The sequence below is a fragment of the Telmatherina bonti genome, assembly GCF_933228915.1.
Source record: "Telmatherina bonti genome assembly, chromosome: 8".
Lineage (NCBI taxonomy): Eukaryota > Metazoa > Chordata > Actinopteri > Atheriniformes > Telmatherinidae > Telmatherina > Telmatherina bonti.
In genome coordinates this window covers 7,536,590-7,559,365 of record NC_136626.1, presented here as the reverse complement: position 1 = coordinate 7,559,365, position 22,776 = coordinate 7,536,590, and the positions used below count along the sequence as shown (strand labels likewise).

The 22,776-nt window shown below is 41.8% G+C and overlaps 1 protein-coding gene across 1 annotated transcript in view; it reads left to right on the top strand.

Moving 5' to 3' along the window:
• Positions 1-8,726: 8,726 nt before the first annotated feature.
• The window catches only part of adcyap1r1b (adenylate cyclase activating polypeptide 1b (pituitary) receptor type I), a 23,344-nt gene continuing 9,294 nt past the window's right edge, over positions 8,727-22,776 (top strand). Inside the window, exons 1-5 of the mRNA XM_079245250.1 lie at positions 8,727-8,851; positions 16,128-16,230; positions 18,505-18,618; positions 21,837-21,940; positions 22,022-22,119. Coding sequence (XP_079101376.1) covers positions 8,795-8,851; positions 16,128-16,230; positions 18,505-18,618; positions 21,837-21,940; positions 22,022-22,119 — 476 coding nt within the window. The 5' untranslated portion in view covers positions 8,727-8,794. The remainder of the gene's footprint in view (positions 8,852-16,127; positions 16,231-18,504; positions 18,619-21,836; positions 21,941-22,021; positions 22,120-22,776) is intronic.

Sequence of the window (22,776 nt, the reverse complement as noted above, 5' to 3'; positions counted from 1 at the left end):
TTTGAAGGTTTCCCGACGCCGTGTTTCAGTTCTTTCCAAAGATGCTCAGTAGGATTTAGGTCAGGACTCATAGAAGGTCTCTTTAGAACAATTCCTTTTCACCATTCGTCTGTGTTTTTAGCTGTGTGTTTTGGGTGACCGACCCATGACCTGAGACTGAGACCAAGCGTGACACTGACCAGCACATTGCTCCCTAGATTAGTACCAACGATTTTGTCAATCTTTTGAAGAACATCTTGTTTTGTTTAAATATATCTCAGTGCAGTTTTATTTACATGGAGCCAGTACACATTAGAAAGTAATCACTACAAACTGGGAGGGAGGTGGTTTGGTGACTGACTTAGCAGGAACTTTTCTCTGCCATAGTCATTAGCAAGATGAGTTAGCTTTAGCAGGAATAGTCTGCAAGTTGGAATTTATGTTCAGTAACAGGAGAACGCCGTTGCTTCTTTAGCCAGGCTGCAAAGCAAAGATGCAGAAGATGAAGTCCTGCTGCAGCTGATGTTTACTTTGCAAAGTCAGAGGACGTATTTAGGGGTGAAAACACACATCTGTGATGGCTGTGATGTAATCCAGTTCGATCCTGAACAGGCAGCTCTGGAGATGCAGCAGGCGAGTGTGTCTCGCTTCTCACTGGGTCACTTAGGAAAATCAGAGCAGTTCAGGACTGAAAATCATCCTCCGTCATGTCGTCCTGCTTCTGCTCCGTCTCTCTGTCACACCTGCTCTGCAGAGGAAACGAGGCTCTTCTCGACTCGTCTTGTTTTGTTGTTGTTTGTAACTGTGCGCTGGTTGGCTGCAGGAGATACTTAAACTTAGTAGGATGTCATTAGTCTTATATGCCTGCTTCAGGTGAGCATGACAGTGTCTTGGAAACTTTATGATGTCGTTGTTTCAGGCTTTTTGGTCTTTAAAAAAGAGAAAAGAAAAACTTTTCCAAAAAACACCAAATCCTCATCGGCTACATTTCACATCAAGAAGCAAGAGTGCAAATAAAACAGTACAAACATACAGCAGGGCACCGACCGCTGGTGCTTTCATGCTTTTAGACATTCAAAGTAGAATGAAAAGTCAATAAGTTTTAATTATTTTACAGCTAAAATGAGTGATTTCAGCAGCTGTTGTAGATGATGACACACATATCTAGGCTGAAGTAGATATAAAATCAGAGATCACACTGAATGAAATCACCAATACTTGCATGGGAGGAAAATGGACTTATCTGATGTTACGACACTGTGGGCTGTGGGAAAAGGTTCAGGACATGCAGCTTCTAACATTCTGCATGGGAAATACTCGAAATTCACCTGAAATCACTGCAAACATGTCTTTAAGTTGCTTTTAGAGGAATTCTGTCCAATGATTTCTAAGTTACAAGATGTGGATGTTAGATACATTATCATAATCAGTTCCCACCAGTGACCAGCTGATGGTCCAGCAGAGTTCATCTGGACACAAAAGCATAAATACTAAATGTTTTGAACAGAAAAAACCACAAAGCACCTAATTCCTCTTTCTGTTAGATCATTTACAGGTCTGTTTATCCTTTTCTGTACCGGTATTTTTGGGTCACCCACAGTCAGTCAGGGTGAATTAACATGAGAGAAAGTCCTGCATGTATAGAGAACACAAAGCAAGGAAGAGTTGTGACTTCCCACGAACAATGAATGCATCATGATGTTAATTTGTGGATGGAGATAATGATGAGGAGGATGAATAGTTTGAGCTCAGAAACCTAATGAGCTACATCGAGCTCGATGGTCACATCATGACAGGTTGTTACAGATGCATTTTGTCACCTCAGCCTCCCAGTATATATGTTATTTATTTACATCCTGAAATGATCAATTCAATGAGCGCAGTCATATAAATTTTCCATGAATCTTTTAGCAGCTCGCTCCTCATCGCAACATTTTAATGTGCTTAATTCCTGATCAGCTGTGGAGGGACTTTGCTGTTTCACAGTTTGCAGATTTCATGTCTCTTGAGATGCTGCAATGTTATTTTAACTTCTTCTTTTTTATTTTCCAGCAAAGCGTCCTCTCCTCAGACTTGTGATGGCCCGGTTCCCAAATGAATTGTGGGAAAAATGGGACATAATGGGAGCCAGGAAACCAGGCCAGTTTTTATATTCTCCGTCTTCTTCCTCTTCGCTGTAACATGTGCGCCTCCCTCTCCCTCCCCAAAATAATGAAGACTAAGTCATGTCTGTGTTATTAATTCCTCTCATAATTCTTTGGGCTAAATATGGAGCTGGAGACTTGAGTGACTTAGAGTGATATCCAGGGGAATTAGACAGTCCGGAGCTGGATTAAAACATTAGATGATGAATCTTGAAGCACAGAGGAGATTTAACTCTGAAAGTAGTGAAGGCTCTCTGGATGACAGATAAAAAGGGAAGCAGGGTTTGAGTGGAGGGGGGTATGAGCTGCTGCATGTCTACTCTCCATGCTACAACAGCTGTCAAAGCATGACCAGAATGTGTCCTGAGGGACCAAACTGCTCCCACTTAAAACAAAAGTGGCTCGCACTTCCTTTTCTTCCTTCATCTCCATCTTTTCTGTTTAATGATGCGCCTCATCGCCAAGTTTTCAAAGCATTTCTCTCGAGGGCGCTGTGGCGTTACAGGTGGATGATCATTACCCTCGCTTCTCTTTTTTTCCACTTTTATTCCTGAGAGGAATCGCTCCTCTTTGCAGAGGAATCGTCTGTCTCAACACAAACTTTATTTCATCCCTATCTTCTGATTTTTCTCCCCTACTTCTGCTCATCTTCTGTTCTCAAAGCTGAAATAAAAAAATAAAAACATTTCATTTGTGCTGATGAACACAAATTGGATGCATGGACTGAAATGGCACATCATTATTCTTTTAAAACTGCTTTCCTGCAGAGTGAACAAAGTGTAAAGCTAGACAGATGGCCAAGGTGGCGCTGAACACTCCAGATGATTGACAAGTCATTGGAGGAGGATAGTAAGTAAGTAAACTTTATTCATACACCGCTTTTCACAGACACAAGGTCCCAAAGTGCTTCACAACAATAAAACATAAGACATACAGAAAAACACTATATAAATACAGAATAGTAGCAACACTGTGTCTACTTGGAACTAAAATTCTTGCCCGAACAAATATGTTTGTAAGAGGGCAGACCCTGGGGAAGATCATTCCAAAGACGGGGCGCGGCAGCGTTACAAGATCGGTCTCCCCGAGTTTTAAAGCAGGTTTGTGGGACCATCATCAGGTGTTGCCTGGAAAACCTCAGGCTTCAAGCCGAGCTGCAAAGTTAGAAAATACGATACAAACACCAGCATGAATCACAAGTACTACACTAGTTTGAACTGAATTTTAGTTTACTAATTAATTCTTTAAAAAATATCAACATTTTGTTGTTTCTAAATGATGTGCAACTACTAATGATATGAAAAGTTCTTCACCTGATATTTGCATGAAGCTACGTAGAAGTGCTATTCTAGTTTTATGCTAGCACAAGGCTAGTTTTAAGTTAACATTGGGTAATCATGTCATATTTAGTTTTCAGTGAATGTATTTAAGATCTAAACATAAATTCATTTTATCAAGATTATCACTTTGGAGCTGAAAATAAACTATAAAGATGCTCAAAGAATGCCTAAGTATCGACGTTACTAAGCCTTGCTAGCTTCATGTAGCGCTACCTCAGGCCTTTCAACTAGTTTATTGTGATGTAATTTACAGTGAGAAAATGTGGAGAAATATTCCCTAAAACAGCCTTTTAAACTGGAAGATGTATGAATAAAGAAAGAAGATGTTTCCAGTGTAACACACAGATCCGGTGGAGACAGACAATAATCCAAGCACAGACCTAGCCATGCAAGGATCCAGTCTACCACCACCTCTAGACAGTAAACCAGAACTGATCCCCCTACCATTACATCCAGCTCAACATACTGCACCTAAAACAACAAACTCATCTTCTGTGGACCTTTTTGAATTTTCCTGGATGGTGGCATCTGATCTCTTCCACCTCAAACATGGAGCTTTTCTGCCTGCTAGATGAGAATAATAATAATTTTCTAATATCATAAATTCCATCAACACTTTTAATCTGGATTCGTTTGGGTGCCCAGTAGTTAAATAAAACAGATCATCTGCATAAATGGGTGAAGTGACGACATCCTGTTTTACCATTAGACCATGATGGTAATTTACAAACCTGTAGTCAAAGACTGGTGTTCCAAACGTGTGTTTGCTTCATTTGGAGGACGAAGGTGCCTGAGTGTGTTTTTTTAAGTAAGTGTGCTTTTTAGATGGAGCATCAAACGTTCCCCTTCTCAGGCTGCTTGTGCTGAACATGAAAGCCACCGAGACTCATTAAGACACTGATTACAGCTCGAGGAGGATAGACGTGAGCAGCTGCTGAGATAACGCACACACAAAAACACAAACAAACATTTACATTTCTTTTTAAGCTGATACATAATGGCATGATTGCTTTTTTATTATGGCTGATTAGATTTTTTAAACTGAACTCTTGATTTACCAGAGTAGGTGTGATTAACCTTTATTATTCGTAAAATTTACAGTCATTTAATGTGTTTTCTGGTGGAAAACAGGTTGTTTGATCTCATAATGAAATCTAAAGCTTAGCGTTATTACAGTTGTGGCCATAATTTAGTCTTTATCCCAAAGTTTATTAATGGAGAAAAAACAAAGGGGTTGCATCGTGTTGTTTAGTCTTTTTAGAGTTTATGTTGATGTGGATTAAAGTTTAATTTTTCTTTCCTTTACATCCATATATTGATTTGTTTGTTTTAAACATTAAAGCCCATATATGTGCTTTATGCTGGCAGGGTTGTTAACAATGCATCCACTAGAGGGCAGTGCCGAGTTTACAAGTCATCTCTGAGTTCCAACATCCCTTACAGACAAAGACAAACATGGTGATGGTTGAGGAGCTCATGCGTGTTTTTCAGTACCAAAATAAGCTTAGAAAATATGATGGACTTGCCAGTGTGGACTTTGCAAGTTTGATTCAGGAGTACAAACTTTGAGGACTGAACGATGCCAGTTGATTACTCTTATTCTGCATTTGTAACAACAGATGGCATCAAACTATTGCCATAGAAAAACTTACATTTCCAGCAAAAAATGCACAAATAGGTATGTAATGTTTTAAAATGGACCGAGCAGCTGCTGCTAGTATGTTTTAGCTTTAAGCTGAAGAAGAAGCAGTGAAATTGCAAAGGCAGATGTCGTATGGTCCAATTAAGAAAAACATTTCACAAAACACTATTGCATAAAAATGACTGAAGCGAACATCTGAAATAAAAACAGAGTTTTCCCTTTTGGTATCTTTCTATTTGAGCCGGATTACATTTTGGGATAGTCCACACAAGCCACTGCTGATACCTCGTAGATAAAAAAGGTGAATCAAAAATACATCCCGGAATTTGGAGCACACTTGTCTGGATGTGTTCTTTAAATTGGAAAAGTACTTGTGCCTCAACTGATGATGATTTACAAGAACACAAGTACAGACATGTATGTATACTGAGAAACAGGCCATGATAAAGTTCATTATCAGAAGAGACAAAGAACACAGCACAGCAGACGGAAATCCTCTGCGTGACACTGCAGCCTCTCTTTGTCTTTGCTTCTTTCATTGTGCAACACTGCCACCTGTGGTCTCCAGTGGTACTGCATCCACTATGTCTCCGTACGAATTGCAAACTCTGAAAACAAAAATATTCACGTAGATGATACCAAAGAAATGGACACAAGGGTGGTAAAAGATCTTTAGGTATTAGTTTGTGAATAGCTGAACATTTAATTCACACAACTGATCGGATGAAGAATCATGTTTCTGCTTCTTAATGATGCACGGCAGAGATTTTCTCAGAGATGCGCCGCTTATCGGCCGCTAATGCAGCATCCATCCAGCATCAGCCTGAACTCCGAGCCTCTCCATCTGGCAAACGACAGTCTTATCTTGACTCTTGTCTTAACTCACACTGTCCTTTCACGACAGGACCGATCACATCCATCGCACAAGCCTCTGCGCTGTTTTGTTTTTTGTTTTTTATAATGCAGTGACGAAGAGATAAAGAAAAGAACATATTCAGAATATGTGCAGCTTTTGTGCACCGATACTTGTGCTTTCCTGGGAATGAATGAAGTTTAGTTTTATGGCAACTTTCATTTCATCTGCTTTTAGTTTAGGATCTTCTGGTCTCGTAGCTGCGGAAGAGAACAGCGGGTGTGTTTGATCGTTTCTGACACGGTTTTCTTTTCTTCAGAAGTGAATTAGTAGCACTCTGTCTTTGAGAACTTAAAAGCTTTTCTGTGGAAGAAGATGGGTAGCCTTTTACATTGCCTTCCATATAATAAAACCATATTGATTCAAGCAGAAATATGAATGAATGCTTTTGTAATAAACTGGAGTTCAAAATCCAAGTTCCAAAATCTCTTTACTTTGTAACGTTTCTTATTAAATGTAATCATTTATGAAGGTTTCCAAAACTAAATATCAAATCTGAGGAAGTCTATTTACGTTAGAGCAGAAAGCAGAGCAGAAGGAGGTTCCAGGTCCACGTGGTCCACTTCAGATCCAAACTCAGCAGCTCTCTCAGCTGTTGCCCTTGACAACGCTTGCTATTGGCAAGGTTTTGGTGGAGTAGGAATGACAGGCTGCCAAGCTCTCCCAGTGGGACAAGGCCCTTAGTTCCCAGTCCTGAGACTTGGCTTTGTTCATGCAAACCCTCCCAGCCTGCAGCGTCATGCTGCAACCACCGGGACTCAGGCATACGTGCACACAGACTCATTACAGACACACAACCACATGCTTGTTCATGCACAGTTTGATTGGAAAAGCATATTTATGTTGGAACCTCTGAGTCGCTGGAAGTCACTGGTGATGTTTTGTTCAGCTTTTCTGTGAAATTATTGTTAATATCCACATTTCACAAGATAATACGAGAAACCGTTGGGATGAGTTATTATTCTGGTAATAACTTACCTTCTTTTTAGAATTGATTTATTAACTGCTTGAAATGAAGTTAAAGCTACAAAAGAAACCACCATGAAAATATCTACAAACGCTTGCGAGATTCTGCCAAACTTTGATAGTTTTTTTATCTGTTTTATTCCGTTCTCTGTCCAGATGATCTCACACCACTGAAATATTGCTGATTTCCAGTTGTCTGGGAATCCTGGGGAGGATCCATCCCTCCATGAGACCCATTGCCTCTGATCTTCATGTCTTGTCACATAGTTCCGCCTTTTCTTCCTGTTTTCATTCCTCAATAACAGCTTCATAACAGCCACGTTTCCATGGAAACCATTTCTGATGAGGCTTGGGCCAACAGTATATGGGCCAACTGAAGGTCCAGATGTCTCTCTCAGGTCCTGGTTCAGGTCTTACGTGGTTTTGTTCCTGTTTGTTCACTTCCAGATCCTTTATCTGCTGTGGATAAGATGCTGTAGATCAGGGGTGCCCAAGTCCAGTCCTCAAGATCCACCATCTTGCAACCTTTAGATGCAACCCCTGTCCAGCACAGCTGAGTCCATCAGCTGAATTCCTCTTCTGCATGTCATCCAGCTCTGCAGAGGCTGGATGACATGCAGCCTCTTATCTGATTCAGGTGTGTTGGAGGAGGGTTGCACCTAAAAACAGCAGGATGGTAGATCTCCAGGACCGGACTTGGGCACCCCTGCTGTAGATGCTGGAGATAGCTTTTTTAGTCCCAACTTCTTTTGTCCTCCACATTTTCAGTTTCTGTCACCAGGCTAAGATATGCCAAGTTTCCGGCAGATTGTTGTTGGATAGATCCAATTTTCTCTCCAAAAAACTGTCTGTTTGTTTAATTTCAAAGGTGAAACTAAATAAATGAGAACAAATGAGCATGAAGAGCCAGTTTAAAAGTTAAGTTTTTGTTTGTCAACACAACGCTGGCTCGTCCTTTCAATTAGGAGACTTTTTTTTAAATATATAATTATAATAATTATTGGCCACTATAAGAAATACATGAAACTTTCTTCTGAAAATGTTCAGGTACAAAAACTGAGCTGAAAATGAATAAAAAAAAGCAGCTAATTTCCAAATAAAAAACTGTAAAAGAACTGCAGAAAGCTGATGAACTGCTGCTGAAGACCACTTTAAAACATTACAACAAAGTCTGGGAGCTTTAAAGAGAATAAAAAAGAATGACGTGTAGTTTAAAACGTGCAGAGTAGCGTAATCTGAACATGTCTGTGCTTCTTCCTCTTTGGCCTGTTGCATCATCATGCTTGTTATGAAGATAAAAAGATTTTCTGTCCTTCAGATGTTCATGGACATACGTACAAAAAGACAGCACAGTTTATTATATGTTGCATTTAGTTTGCCTTTGGACCGCACCAGCAGATTTTCAGGCCATCATTAACAAGCTCGAATGTTTGCCTGCTGTGAGAACGTGGCGCCAAATGAGGCTTTGTCACGATGACACAGATGTGTTTGAGTTGAATGTATCACATCATGCCTACAAACTGGCTTATACTCTGTACTTATCAAAGGCTTCTGGCTTTAATCATTAACTGCATGTATGTTTCTTTTCTCAAGTCAGATACAGAAATATGTTGAGTTCAAGATCATTTCTAAATATTTTTACGGAAATAAATCGTTGTTTTCTGGAGACTCAACCAGAGCTGTAGCAGACGGACGAGACTAACTGTCCCACCCTCCTTTCAGATCCCGAGGTGAGGTGGCTTCCTGTCCAGTTGGTCCCTTCAGCTTTCGGAGCTCAGTTTAAAAGAAACTCCAAACTGGGAAGAACAAAATGTCTGCAGCAACCATCAACCCGCTGACCCTCTTTCTGCTCCTGCTTCTGCCATCGGTGAGTTCTTTCTCTTTTGTATATGTTGCACATTGTCGTACATGAAGGAAGCATAAATACAAAAGGGAGATATTTGTATTAATCGAAATGGCTACTATCATGTTTCATTTTTTGGAACCAGGAATGACCATATATGGTAAAAGAAGGTGGAGCTAGAGAGGGATGTTCACAAATGTGGGAAAAATATGTAGCTTCTGCTAAGTTATGGCTAATTTAAAGCTAATAGTTGTAACTGCTTGTTCCATTCATCATTCATTCATCATCATACTTCATCATGATTACTGCACGAGGCTGACAACATCAGCAGCTACACAAAAGTTAGATCGTTTTAACAGGAACTGTTTCTGCCTCCTTCACCAGGTTGTACTTTCAGTATTAAAAAAGGCGACTGAGATTGTCTGAAGAACCTCAGATTTGATCGTTTCCAACACAGTTTATATCAGCGGGGTGTCCAGAGTCCGTCCTGCAGGCCTGCTGTCCTGCTGGTTTTGCCATGTTTCCTGCTGCAGGACCTTAAAGTGGCTCCATTGCACATTTCAGTTTAATTTATTTTACTATGTAAGTCCAGAAGGATAAGAAATAATCAAGCATTTTTCCACAAACCTCTTCATTCATGTTGTATTGATCCTATCAGATCAGCCTCTGCCAGAAACAAGTGGACAGAGAAAGCTCCGCCCTCTGTCCTGCAGGCTGCATCTGATTGGTCAGCTGCTAGGAGTAGTTACACTGCGCAGTGAAGGTGGGCGTGGCTTTTTCTCATGACACATGCTCAACCTAGAGAAGATGACCAATCACTGGTCATCTTCCCCAGGACATCACTAAAATTTTGAAGTAGAAAAAACCCTCCAAAACCAAATGTTTCAGTTGCCATGGAAACGGAGTGCTGGAAAACTCAAACATGCGTTTAGGTGATAAAAAACGTTGTCGTTCATCTGACTGATGAGTATTCATCACCGTAACACTGTAGAAAGCTCAGAAAACTAGAAATAGCATCATAGAGCCGCTTTAATCAGATTAATGAGTCAGCATGTTTGGGCAGAACAAATTGTTGAGAGGAGCCATTTAGGTTGAATCAGGTGCGTTGGAGCAGAGAAGCAGCTAAAACTGCAGGACTGTAACTGTCAGAGACCAGATCTAGACATTCCTGGTTTATACCAAACAACACTATAAAATGAGCTAAACGTGTCCTCATCGGAGCAGAAACACACTTTTTGTTTCAGTGTTTTCAGGACTGAGCTGAATCACTTCTGCTTTGGAAAATCCACGTCTTCATTCTCAGATCTTCTCTACGCGGTTTGTGTGTCTGCCAACCTGATCCCTCCTCGTCAGGAGCAGGTGGCGCTTCTTCTGAATAAATTCACCAAACAGGGATTGATTTTCAGACTCTTGTACAGTCATTCACTTAAAGTGTCAGCATGAATAATTCACTGATCAATGTGTGGCAGGAGCGATGGATAAAGATCCTCTCCTCATTTATTCATTGTTTGTTCAGAATTGTTTTAGCCTGTTAACTGTATGAAGTTTGTTTCGTCTTCATACCCAGCAAGGAGTTAACACTAAGAAATATTCCAAACCTGAACTTTTCTTCTTCTGCACGACAAAAAGGACTGATTTCTGGAACTGACCTCGGATCTGATGTGGTCCAGATGCAATATATATATATATATATATATATATATATATATATATATATATATATATATATATATATATATATATATATATATATATATATATATATATATATATATAAATAAATTAAATGAAAGACTTATATGAATTTTAATAAACAGAACAAGAGTTTCAGTCCATCAGACTTTATTTAAAATGGTGTGTCCATCAAAATGAAGCCCCTCCCCCTCTGAAGATTCAGCTCTTTCCAACAGAAATCAACTTTTTTGTTCACCACAAAGAAGTGAATTAACAAAAAACCAGCAGCATTGCCACAGTGATGTCCAAAGGTCGTTAGAGTTCGCACTAACTAGAAAGTTTAAACAAAGCTAAAGTTACCGGCACAGTTTCAGGAGGTAGACAGCAGGTGTGACCAGTTCTGGTCCTCAAAGACCACAATCCTGCAGGTTTTATATGTGTTTTTGCTCCAACACAACTGACTGAAATTAATCTGTAAGTATGAAAAACTTCATAGGCTGTTTGATCCATTTAATATGAGCTGGAGCAGGGATGCATTGAACCCTCAAGGGTAAGGAGGGTGTTTGCTTCCTGAACCCAAATTTGGAGTTTGTTCCATAAAAGATGGACCCGGTAGAACCTCATCAGAAATAACATTATTAGGAGGATTAAAAGTACTGCCAAGGTAAACAGATTTTTTATTTATTCTGCAAATCCTGCTGCAATATTAACAAAAAATGAATGTTCAAAGATCTGATGAAAAATAAACTAACCAACCATTTAGCCCAGTTTTAGCCCAGACATCAACGGACTATTTCTGACTATCAGAGGTCAGCGGTGGACATCCACAAGCCTGATAGATGCTCTAATAGAAGGCTGCTGCTATTCTACATTCTAGCTTATTGAGAAAACAATGATTAACAGAACAATAAAGATTACACTTTGTTGAATCTGACTGTATATGATGGTTAGTTATCTGTAACTGGTTAGAAACTGGGTCTGCGTTTAGAAAGTAACGAACCATGACAGCCTTGCGAGCGGTGCAAGGATCTCATTAGTGTGGCTCATTACCAGTGAGCGTTCTCTATTCTACCATCATGGTAGGAATTTGGTCAGACATTATACGTACGGAGAGGTTTAACACAAATATAAGGATTTTTAAGTTTAAACAGGTGATTAGCACAGACAGATAACTGCATTAAAAAGTTAAATATCCACTTTGCCTTGCTCCAACATTTTGTCTAAGTATCATCCCTTATAACTTGAATAAAGTTCAGCATTATTCCAGCAATTCCAAACTATTAAATATTACTTTGATCAAGTTTCAGCTGTAAACAGTCATGTAATCATCGTAACACAGTTGTGCACACAGCAGACAGCCATGTACATGTGGTGTGGCTCTGATCCTGCTGGGCGTGCTCAGTTCAACCTCATTATAAAGCAGGGATCCAGTAGCGGAGATGATAATCATAATGATGCCTTTATATTTAACTCATAACAAGGACATGGGAAGCCATAGACAGCAGTCATCCACTCCAGATGCATCTGTAGATACTGATAAACATTATTATATCTAAAATGCACCCTTTGCAGCAGATTACACAGCAGAAAAATATGCATAAATATCTTTATGTAGTTAAATAATATTAGAAAATCATAATATGAGATCAGCTCAATGAATACATTTAAAGGGATACTGTGTAACTTTTTGCCACTAGGGGCGCTAAACCTGTAAATTCCCACAGGCCACAAACATGTACACATTTCCATCCATGACAATCACTAAAAACACACACACTAAGCAAAATCTGCCACAGAAACATGAATGTAAATGATAGTTTTAAGTATGAAGCAGTAACTTTGGCATAACTCACGTCAATAACATATTGTTATGGAAATGTTAGCATTAGCTGTTAGCTTATGGGACATTACAGTAGCACTGCTTCCTGTTGGACAGCGTATGAAAACCATAAAACTAAACCAAACCAGCTGCTGATCGTTCTGTTGCTTCTCTGATATTTACATGAATGAAAGGATGTGTATTTATTGCTGCAAACCAGCTTAACTTGCACAAAATGTTTATGGAGTCACGTTAGCTTTGGTCTGTAGCCGATTAGCTTCAACTAGCTGCATTTAGCTTCTAAAGACGTATCCTGCAACGTTCTGCAGCTCATCAGACACTTACTGCTGTTATTCTGAATAAACGCTGCTGGATGATGTGGAAAAGTTCATCGCATGTTGCTACATTTGCTCAACTGGCAAAGAGCTAACTTAGCAGTCTGCTAACACTGAAGCTAACAGAGTTTTACACCCACACCCAACCAGCAGGTGGTCTCCTGTCTTTCCTCTGGAACGACTCCTTTCCCGCTTTCTCTGTCTGGGCTACTCAGACACCGTTTTCACCTTCTTACTTCCTTCAGACGTGACAAAATTTGGCTGGAAGAGGAGGAAAAAGTCGCACAAAGCAGAGCCGCATAAAGCAAAGCGCTCCAGGTCACATGATCCCACGAGAGACGGGTCCGCTCCTGGAAAGTTAACATGTCTGGTTTCTGATGTGGCTAGCCCGCTCAGAGCGCCGACACGCATCAAGTAGAAATCAGAAATTAGGCTGATGTTTGTGTCAGAAGTTGCACCGTGTCCTTTTAAGGTGATTTCTTTTAAATAGTTGTGTAAAATGAAGCATTATTATTATTTTTTTTTAATTACTTTGTCACATTGCCATTATTCCTCATCCTAACACCAGCTGGTTTATAACCACCTGCTTTCCTCCCAGCTCAACATGTTTTTGCTTTATCTGAAACAAATCATGATTATTGTGGATGTTAATTCTGCTCCTGTTTCCCCATAAATATGGGAGCATAAAGGGTCGGTAAGAGATTTTTATCTCTACACTCCACTTCAGATGATTTTGATTCAACTTCCAACATAACAGAGCAAAGATTACATCATTTACTGTAATTATGAGATCCAGCCATCCATTTCTTTTAGTGCTTTATCCATTATTATTGATCTGGCGGGCAGTTTAGTGTCTGGCTGTCTTCTGTTGAGTCTGCAATCCCTGGGAAAAGTCACCACCTTTAAAATAAAATATTACAGTATCTGGCTGGAGGTTGATCCAAACGCACAACAACCCAAAGGGTCTGTAGGACGTAATGATGCTAAATCACTGATGGTTACTGCAGCCAATGAAGACTATGCTGATTCCTTGCACCTTTCATCCCACTGCAGGATGAAAGGTGATGAATGCTCGTTCAGATGAGAACTAGTTAAGCAATACTTAAACGTTTCTGACCTGCAGATTCAGTGCAGAGTATCACGTATCCTTGCCATCATACATGATCAGTGCAGGCTGATGTCTAAACACAACTAAGTAAAAAAGGAATGATTCTGCTGATTGGTGTAAATATTTCTGTGCTGAGACACTGGCTGCAGGAACAGACTGGCATCAGATTCAGGAGGCGAGACGTTCTGGATCTTCATGCAAACTGAGTGAAAAGCAGACAAATTTCAGCATCATGGTTCTGCACACGCAGTATCCTGGGTTGTGTTCGGTTTCGCCTGACTGAAGGTCTGTTTGATCATAACAAGCCTGTAATTATTTATCTTCTCTAATGTTACCTTGAGATCACTGATTAATTATTTTATTATCTCCAGATCCCGCAGCTCGTTTCCACACATGAAGTTAAATGTGTGTGTTGCAAATTTGGTCTTTGTTCATTTTATTTGTCAAACTAGCTCATCTAATTTATTTATTTGCTTTAAATTGCTCTTATAAATTTACTTAGACATTTTTATGCATTTATGTTTATTTATTAATTGTTATTTATTTAATATATACTTGTATTATATTTTATTCCTGCATTTTTTTCTGATTATTCCTGATTTTTTCCCCGTTTTTGTTTTGTTTCATATAACTGTCAATAAATTCAGGCATTTATGGGAAAAATACTTGTCGTCATTTACAGAATTGAACCTTTTGTTTCCTTCTTGATGGACAGTTTTTGCAGGATATGAAGCGTTGCTTTTCTTTAGAAGATGATCAGTGTCGTTGTCACAAATGGTCAGAATGAAGTTCAGACTTGCATGAGAGCATGTTAGGAGAACAGAATTCGGAAGATGGAGATAATGTTGTTAAAAAAAGGAACTGGAGGAGCTTTACCTGCACAAAACAGGTAAATGGACTTCATTCTGACTGGTTCATTATGACCTCGGTTCTACACATCTTTAGTTTTACAAGCCATCTCTTCTCTCGCCTCCTCTGAGGAGCTGCAGCTGCATCGTGGAGCTGCTCTCTGACCAGCTGGTATCTACAATCTATCCATTGTTTTAAAATGATATAACATCCACATTCACACCGCGAGGGTCTGGGAACAGTCTCACTCCAACAATCTGTGCTCAAACTGCATCCAACCATCCCCCTGTAGTATTTATAGCTCTGCTGGATGATTTTCAGGTGGCATTTTGTAGCAGATTTGAAGCGACGCTTGTTCTCCATCCGAATGTTGCATCTCTATAAAAACCTGTTAAAGCATTAACCTGAATGAACACTGCTGATGCCAGCAGGTAAATGTGTCCCTGCCTCACCCGATGATTCAAACTGCAGTCGACCAGGCTGCTGATGCTGTAAACAGCCAATAAGAGAACAGCTCAGGAATAAACTAAGAAAGACAAAATGAATAGAAAACGAGTCGTAGTGCAATGGCTGTGCAGTGATTCATTTATTTTTTTATTTTTTTATTTGTTCATTTCATGTTCAGTTTAACTTTACATTGTTATACATGAACAAACAGGCACAGATAGAAGATTAAATCTTGTATAATCTGCCCCATAAAGCACTTCTTTCAAATAATAAATATAAGTTGAGTTGACTTCACTAAATTAGATTAATCCCCACCCTAACCAGGTCACCACACAGTACTTCAGCAAAGAAACATCTGTCTCATGTATCTGGAGATAGATTCAAGAAACTTGTAATTGTGTATACAGACTCATAATTCCATCCTTGTACATTTTTTTTTAATATAAAAACACTTGCCGCTCTTTGTTTAAGGAGTTCCATAACTTAGCTCCATAAACAGACACACACTTCTACTTCTGTGTCGTTCGAGCAAACAAAGTCCGAAAATCATCTCTGTCTGTGAGATAAAAGTGAAAAGTAATGTGCAGACTATAAACCGTTAACATTTACAGCGTGCGTCAACAGTTTGATGAGGCATCGGGGTAAAGCTGGAACTACATGGATGATTGATGGCAGCGCAGACACACAACATTGTGTTTTTACCAACCGTTACATCATCACTGCGCCCCTCCCCAGTGGCATCAGCTCTCAGAGCGGCTGTGATGAAAGAGTTTTATACGTGACCCCCATATCTGCCGCCATATCTCAGGGTTACCCATGCCGCTGTGATGTCTGGTCCCGGTTGTCCGCCTGTCTTAGCCTCTGAACAGACGGAAATGCTCTGTTGTTTGGTGTGAAAAGTGAAAATAACCCCCCTCCCAGCAGCTCTGCAATGATTTATTTAATTGGTTTAGTGTTTAAGCAGATCCCAGATCTACGGCGTCTCCCGCTCTGCAGCGGGAACAACGTGTAGAAGCAAAGGAGGCACGCCTTTTCCACCTCTGAGCTTCACTGTTTCCTGTTTTACAGGGTTCAAACCAACAGGTCCCCTCCAACTGCGTCATCAAGAGGGAGCAGGAGAAATGCATGGAGATGATGGCCTTGGACTTCGACTACTCTAATTCTGAAATTTGTAAGTTTGAGAGGCTGTATACTTCCCTCTTCTTATCTAAATAAGACAAAAAAAAAATAAACAATGACGACATCTTCAGGGTGGTTTTATAAATGAGCAGAAATGATCATTGAGATTTCACAGTTTGAGCTTAATAGATGCATAAAAGTCTTTGTTGACTATTTTTAGAGACAGAAAGGCCATCAAGGCTCCAGTTGTCAGTGTCTGATGATGATGATGATGATGGAAGTCAGTGTTGATAAGTGAGTGACAGGCGCCTCTCGTGCAGATTAGATGATGGATGAAGGGAGGAGAGACGGATGCTCAGTAGAAACTCTCCTTGACCTCGTTTTCTGACTCCAAGTAAAAAACTAATTGTTTTCTAGTTGGAAACTTTACTTTTTACAAACTGGTTGTTTACGTTTTAGTTCCAACTTGATTATAAAACAGGCAGGAAAGCCTCCTTGGTTATGGTTAGAAAATAGCAAATTCTATGTAAAAGTCTCCAAACAAACAGACATGCCTGCAGGCAGACTCTAAACCTGCAAATAAAGCAACTTTTTCTTATTAAATGAATAAAATTATTTTTCTCTGAGCATTTTTTAAAGTGATGAAGCATCATGTCAAAGCAGAGTGAAATACAGCAGCCGGGAATCAGAAACATCAAATCAAAGAGCAAAAACTGATATTTAAAGGATTGTTTTTAATATCTGTTGGTTAATGATAAAAAAAATAAACAGCTGTTTCCTAAAAGACTGATGGAAGAACATCGCTGCTGTTTTTACTGGGAAAACGCAGAGCTTGAATGCTTCCATTTTATTCCAGTTCAGATTTTATGGCAGCCTGAAGCCTTATTTCACATCCTGGATTAACATGTTTATCTTCACACGACTGGAACATTTGTTTCAACATCAAATAGTTCTGGTCACTGATAAAGAAAATTCCTGTGCTGAAACCCACATGGGCAAAAAGCCTGTGTGGCGACACCTATCACCATGCTGACTGGGTACTTCTCAGTTAATCAGACACACACACACACACACACACACACACACACACACACACACACACACACACGCTAAAATAAAAGCCTTCAATAAAACTGGAAGTGTAAGAACAGCTGTGAAGGTAAACAGATGAACTCATCATCATCCAGCAGCGGGTGAGATGACAGAAGCAGGGAGGAATCACATGTTCCACACAAACAGTACATACATACATACATGAAGATCTAAACTACCCTGAGTGTATTCCTGGTAGTCCAGGAGTCTCCAGCCATGTGGACCTTCCATAATGGCTCTTCATGACATTGTCTAAAAAAAAATCTGAAAGTGGTTTTAAATCCAGATATAATAACAAATGCAGGTTTTTAGTAGCTTTTCTGTTTTGTTTTTGTGGAATAATTGTTTGACATTTTCACAACATAATGACCACAAAGCCTATTTGTTCTGTCGTTAACCCTTTAAGGTCCTGCTCTACCATAGAGGTAAATTTGCAGTGATTTTGATGAATTTTTTTAAAAAACATTGTGGAAATAAACCTGCCTGAGCGTCTCTTCCAGCTGGTTCGAGTGTGTAAAACCCAAACTAAGTGTTTGTTATAACACCACTGTTTCACTGCTGTTACATAAATATTAACTTCTTTTCAACATCTCAACCATTTGCTACAAAACATTTATTCTGTTTATTCTTGTCCAAAACAAGCAGAAAAACACAGAAACTTGTTTCTCAGGTTGTTTTGTTTGTGTCAGAGAGTTAAATAAATATATAAATAAACAGTTTCCAGTTTATTACATTAAAAAAAAAATCAACATCCCAACGAAGAAAATGTACGTTTCCTCTTTATGCAAAAGTTGAATGTTTTTTTTTTTTATTTTAAAACCTAAAATAGAAATAAAAGTGTAATTAGTCTTCTTCTGAAAAGAGCTTTAAACTGGTTTTATTTAACTGGGCTGATGGCCAAACTGGCTCTGGGTTGTAAAGCCTCCTGCGTAAGTCGAATATTTCCTATGAACCAGTTGGATAAATCCCAGCCTGAATCTGGAAATCACATCAGTGTCTTCGCTCTGTGATCAATCAACACGTTTAGTCGCCGTTTCCGCTCTGACTCGATGGAATTCAGACAAATCAATGCAAATCGATCAGAACAGATTATTGCATGTGGAAAAAATCTGCACTTCTGAATATTTTGCTGAGAATGAGGCAGTACTTTATCGCTGCAGTGCTGATGATGATGATGATGGTGATGGTGATGATGATGTGAAACGCTGTGTTCGTGTCGCCGTCGTCTCCTCAGACTGCCCGTGGTACTGGGACAACCTGACGTGTTGGAAGCCGGCGAAGGTCGGCGACGTCATCGAGGTCAACTGTCCCGAACTCTTCTCTCAGTTCATGAGCGAGGAAGACTACGGTCAGTATCTGGTGACACTCCATCTGCTTTTCATTAAGGAAAAACCACCTGACTTTGATCCAACCCCCCCACACTGAGCATGCACAGACTTTTTAATGTTCTGGACCTTTACTTTAATTCTCTTAACAGGTGAAGAATTAGATTTTGGTTGATAAAAGTCAGAAAAATGACGTTTTCACAGTGATGCTTCCTTTTTATGTCCGATCACCTGACCACGAAGGTTTATGTAGAATATAAACCTTTATTTTAAGGATTAAAATAAAAAAGATGAGTCATCACAGCAGGAAAAGGTTTCCTACATCCTGAAACTCCAGAAGAGCAAACTAACAGTAAAAACAGTAAATTAAAGCTTCAGCTGTTTGTCGTTTTACACAAAATCACAGTTTCTGCATGTTTATTTTCACATAGACTGAAATAAAATCCTGTTATTCATCTCTGAAGCCCGCTGTGATGGACTGGAGACCTGTCCAGGGTGGGCCCTGCCTCTTGCCCAGTGTTTGCTGGGATAGGCTCCAGCTTCCCTCCTTAATTGGAACAAATGGTTTAGAAACTGAACGAATCTCTGAAACCTTTCTGAGGATTCAGGAAACAAAGATCCCTGTGTCACGTTTAGCTCAGTAAAATTCAATTTTATTTTTAGCGTCGCTTGAAAAAAAGCCACCTTGAGGCTTTTCTAAAGATAAAATCTAATTTGGTTCAATTATTGTTTTATTAAATAAAATGTTTTTTTTTCATACAAATGAGTCAAATTCATCTTAACTGTGTTAAAACCAGTTTACACAACGTTGCCTCCCAGAGGAAACACGCTGATGACGTTACAGCTCGATTTCATCCCATGTTCTGAGCAGCAGAACCAGAACCAGAACCAGAACCAGGCATGTCTCTGGACTGGTTAGAGAACAGGAAAGTGGGTTCAACAAGACCCAAAAATGCCTGATGAGAAACGCAAGCTGATCGCTATAATAGTGTATCTATGGAATGCTTCCACCTGGACCTGCTGGACCACCTGGACCTGCTGGACCACCTGGACCTGCTGGACCACCTGGACCTGCTGGATCACCTGGACCTGCTGGACCACCTGGACCTGCTGGACCACCTGGACCTGCTGGATCACCTGGACCTGCTGGACCACCTGGACCTGCTGGATCACCTGGACCTGCTGGACCACCTGGACCTGCTGGACCACCTGGACCTGCTGGATCACCTGGACCTGCTGGACCACCTGGACCTGCTGGACCACCTGGACCTGCTGGATCACCTGGACCTGCTGGACCATTGGGACCACCTGGACCTGCTGGACCACCTGGACCTGCTGGACCTGCTGGACCACCTGGACCTGCTGGACCACCTGGACCTGCTGGATCACCTGGACCTGCTGGACCACCTGGACCTGCTGGATCACCTGGACCTGCTGGACCACCTGGACCTGCTGGATCACCTGGACCTGCTGGACCACCTGGACCTGCTGGACCACCTGGACCTGCTGGATCACCTGGACCTGCTGGACCACCTGGACCTGCTGGACCACCTGGACCTGCTGGATCACCTGGACCTGCTGGACCATTGGGACCACCTGGACCTGCTGGACCACCTGGACCTGCTGGACCTGCTGGACCACCTGGACCTGCTGGACCACCTGGACCTGCTGGACCACCTGGACCTGCTGGATCACCTGGACCTGCTGGACCACCTGGACCTGCTGGATCACCTGGACCTGCTGGACCACCTGGACCTGCTGGATCACCTGGACCTGCTGGACCACCTGGACCTGCTGGACCACCTGGACCTGCTGGATCACCTGGACCTGCTGGACCATTGGGACCACCTGGACCTGCTGGACCACCTGGACCTGCTGGACCTGCTGGATCACCTGGACCTGCTGGACCACCTGGACCTGCTGGATCACCTGGACCTGCTGGATCACCTGGACCTGCTGGACCATTGGGACCACCTGGACCTGCTGGACCACCTGGACCTGCTGGATCACCTGGACCTGCTGGACCACCTGGACCTGCTGGATCACCTGGACCTGCTGGACCATTGGGACCACCTGGACCTGCTGGACCACCTGGACCTGCTGGACCTGCTGGATCACCTGGACCTGCTGGACCATTGGGACCACCTGGACCTGCTGGACCACCTGGACCTGCTGGATCACCTGGACCTGCTGGACCATTGGGACCACCTGGACCTGCTGGATCACCTGGACCTGCTGGACCACCTGGACCTGCTGGATCACCTGGACCTGCTGGATCACCTGGACCTGCTGGACCATTGGGACCACCTGGACCTGCTAGACCATTGGGACCACCTGGACCTGCTGGATCACCTGGACCTGCTGGACCATTGGGACCACCTGGACCTGCTGGACCACTGGGACCTGCTGGATCACCTGGACCTGCTGGACCATTGGGATCACCTGGACCTGCTGGACCATTGGGACCACCTGGACCTTCTGGATCACCTGGACCTGCTGGATCACCTGGACCTGCTGGACCACTGGGATCACCTGGACCTGCTGGATCACCTGGACCTGCTGGACCATTGGGACCACCTGGACCAGCTTACCAGCAGTGATGGCTGACAGTCACCAAAACAGTCTTATAAGCTACATCAAAAGGAGAGTTTGAGGGCTGATCTTAAAAGGCAGACAGACGGACTGCTTCCTGAAACCAGACTGGATCCGGTTCCACAGAGAGGGCCTGAGACCTAAAGGTTCTGCCCGTGGAACCTGTAGGAACCAGCTGTTAACCTGCAGTCTGAGGGGAACTCAGAGCTTCTCTGGATGAACAGGGAGGTGATGAGGAGGAGATGAAGAGATGTTCTCATCAGAACTGCAGCAGTTTGGATCCGATGGAGACCCGGGACAACCTGATGACTCTGGAATCGCCGTCGTTTATCTTAATGAACACATCGACTAGTTTCTCAGCATCCGTCTGAAACAGGATCTGTTAAATAAATGAAAGAAAACGTTCCTAGACATTTGTTTTATTTGCTAATCAGAGAACAGATCCTGGTCCACAATGAGTCCAGGGTTCCTGACGGCAGTACGGAAGCCATCCGGCTGCACAGTGTCTTCCTGAGGTGTTCAGCTCCAAAAACAAGCTCAGTGTCTGAACTTAGATCTTCCAGCAAGCTGACAGCTGATTGGTCAGACGTTGCTGTTCCTGATTTCACATGATAAATAAATGTTTGTTTGTGCCGTTGTGTGTCCACAGAGGTGGGGAAGGTGAGTCGTAACTGCACCGAGTTCGGGTGGTCGGATGTCTTCCCGCACTACATCGACGCCTGCCTGTACGAGGAAGGGAACAGCAGCCACCCGGTGAGTCCGCACCCCCACGCCCGCCTGCAGCTGCACCTCTTCTCCTTCTCTGCTCACGGCGTGCTGACGTTTGCCTTGCAGGACATGTATTATGTGTCGGTGAAGGCTCTGTACACCGTGGGCTACAGCACGTCCTTGGTGTCTCTCACCACCGCCATGGTCATCCTGTGCAGGTTCAGGTGAGATTTACAGGCGGATCGTTGGAGAAATGTGGTCAATTAGAGCCAAATAATCCATTTAAAAATGTAAAAATTAGCTGAAATTAGCTGCGATGAAAAATACTCATCTAAATAAATGAACAAATGTTTCAATCAGCCAAAACAATAAAACCAGTAGAGGCATCAGAGGGAGATGCATTAGACAGGATGCAGGTTGTTAGTAGGGTTGCCACCGGTCCCGTAAAATACAGAATCGTCCTTTAATTGACAAATGTTGCATGTTAGTGTTGAGAAGATGGAAAACCACCAAAACATCTGATCTGCTCAGACTATCGACACACACCCAGCCGATGAATGATCAGCTGGAGAACCAGCAGGGTGAAAGGTGACCATCAGTAGATCTGCTTCTATTTTAGTTACTTTTCTTTTCATTCAGCTTTTAATGCTCCTTCTCCTCACTGCATTTCTTGTTCTATATAAAACACTGAAGTGTTCTACACACCACCGTGTAATAATAAGTTTGGGAATGCTTTCCCACTGGTGTTAATGGGAAAGTTGCCCTGCCTGCTTCCAGTCAGGATGAGGCTCCAGCTGTTCATGTTGTTTGGCTTCATGCTGCAGCTGTTGCTGCGACAGCCTGCTGAGCAGTGGAGAAGGAACACACAGATCTACGTCATG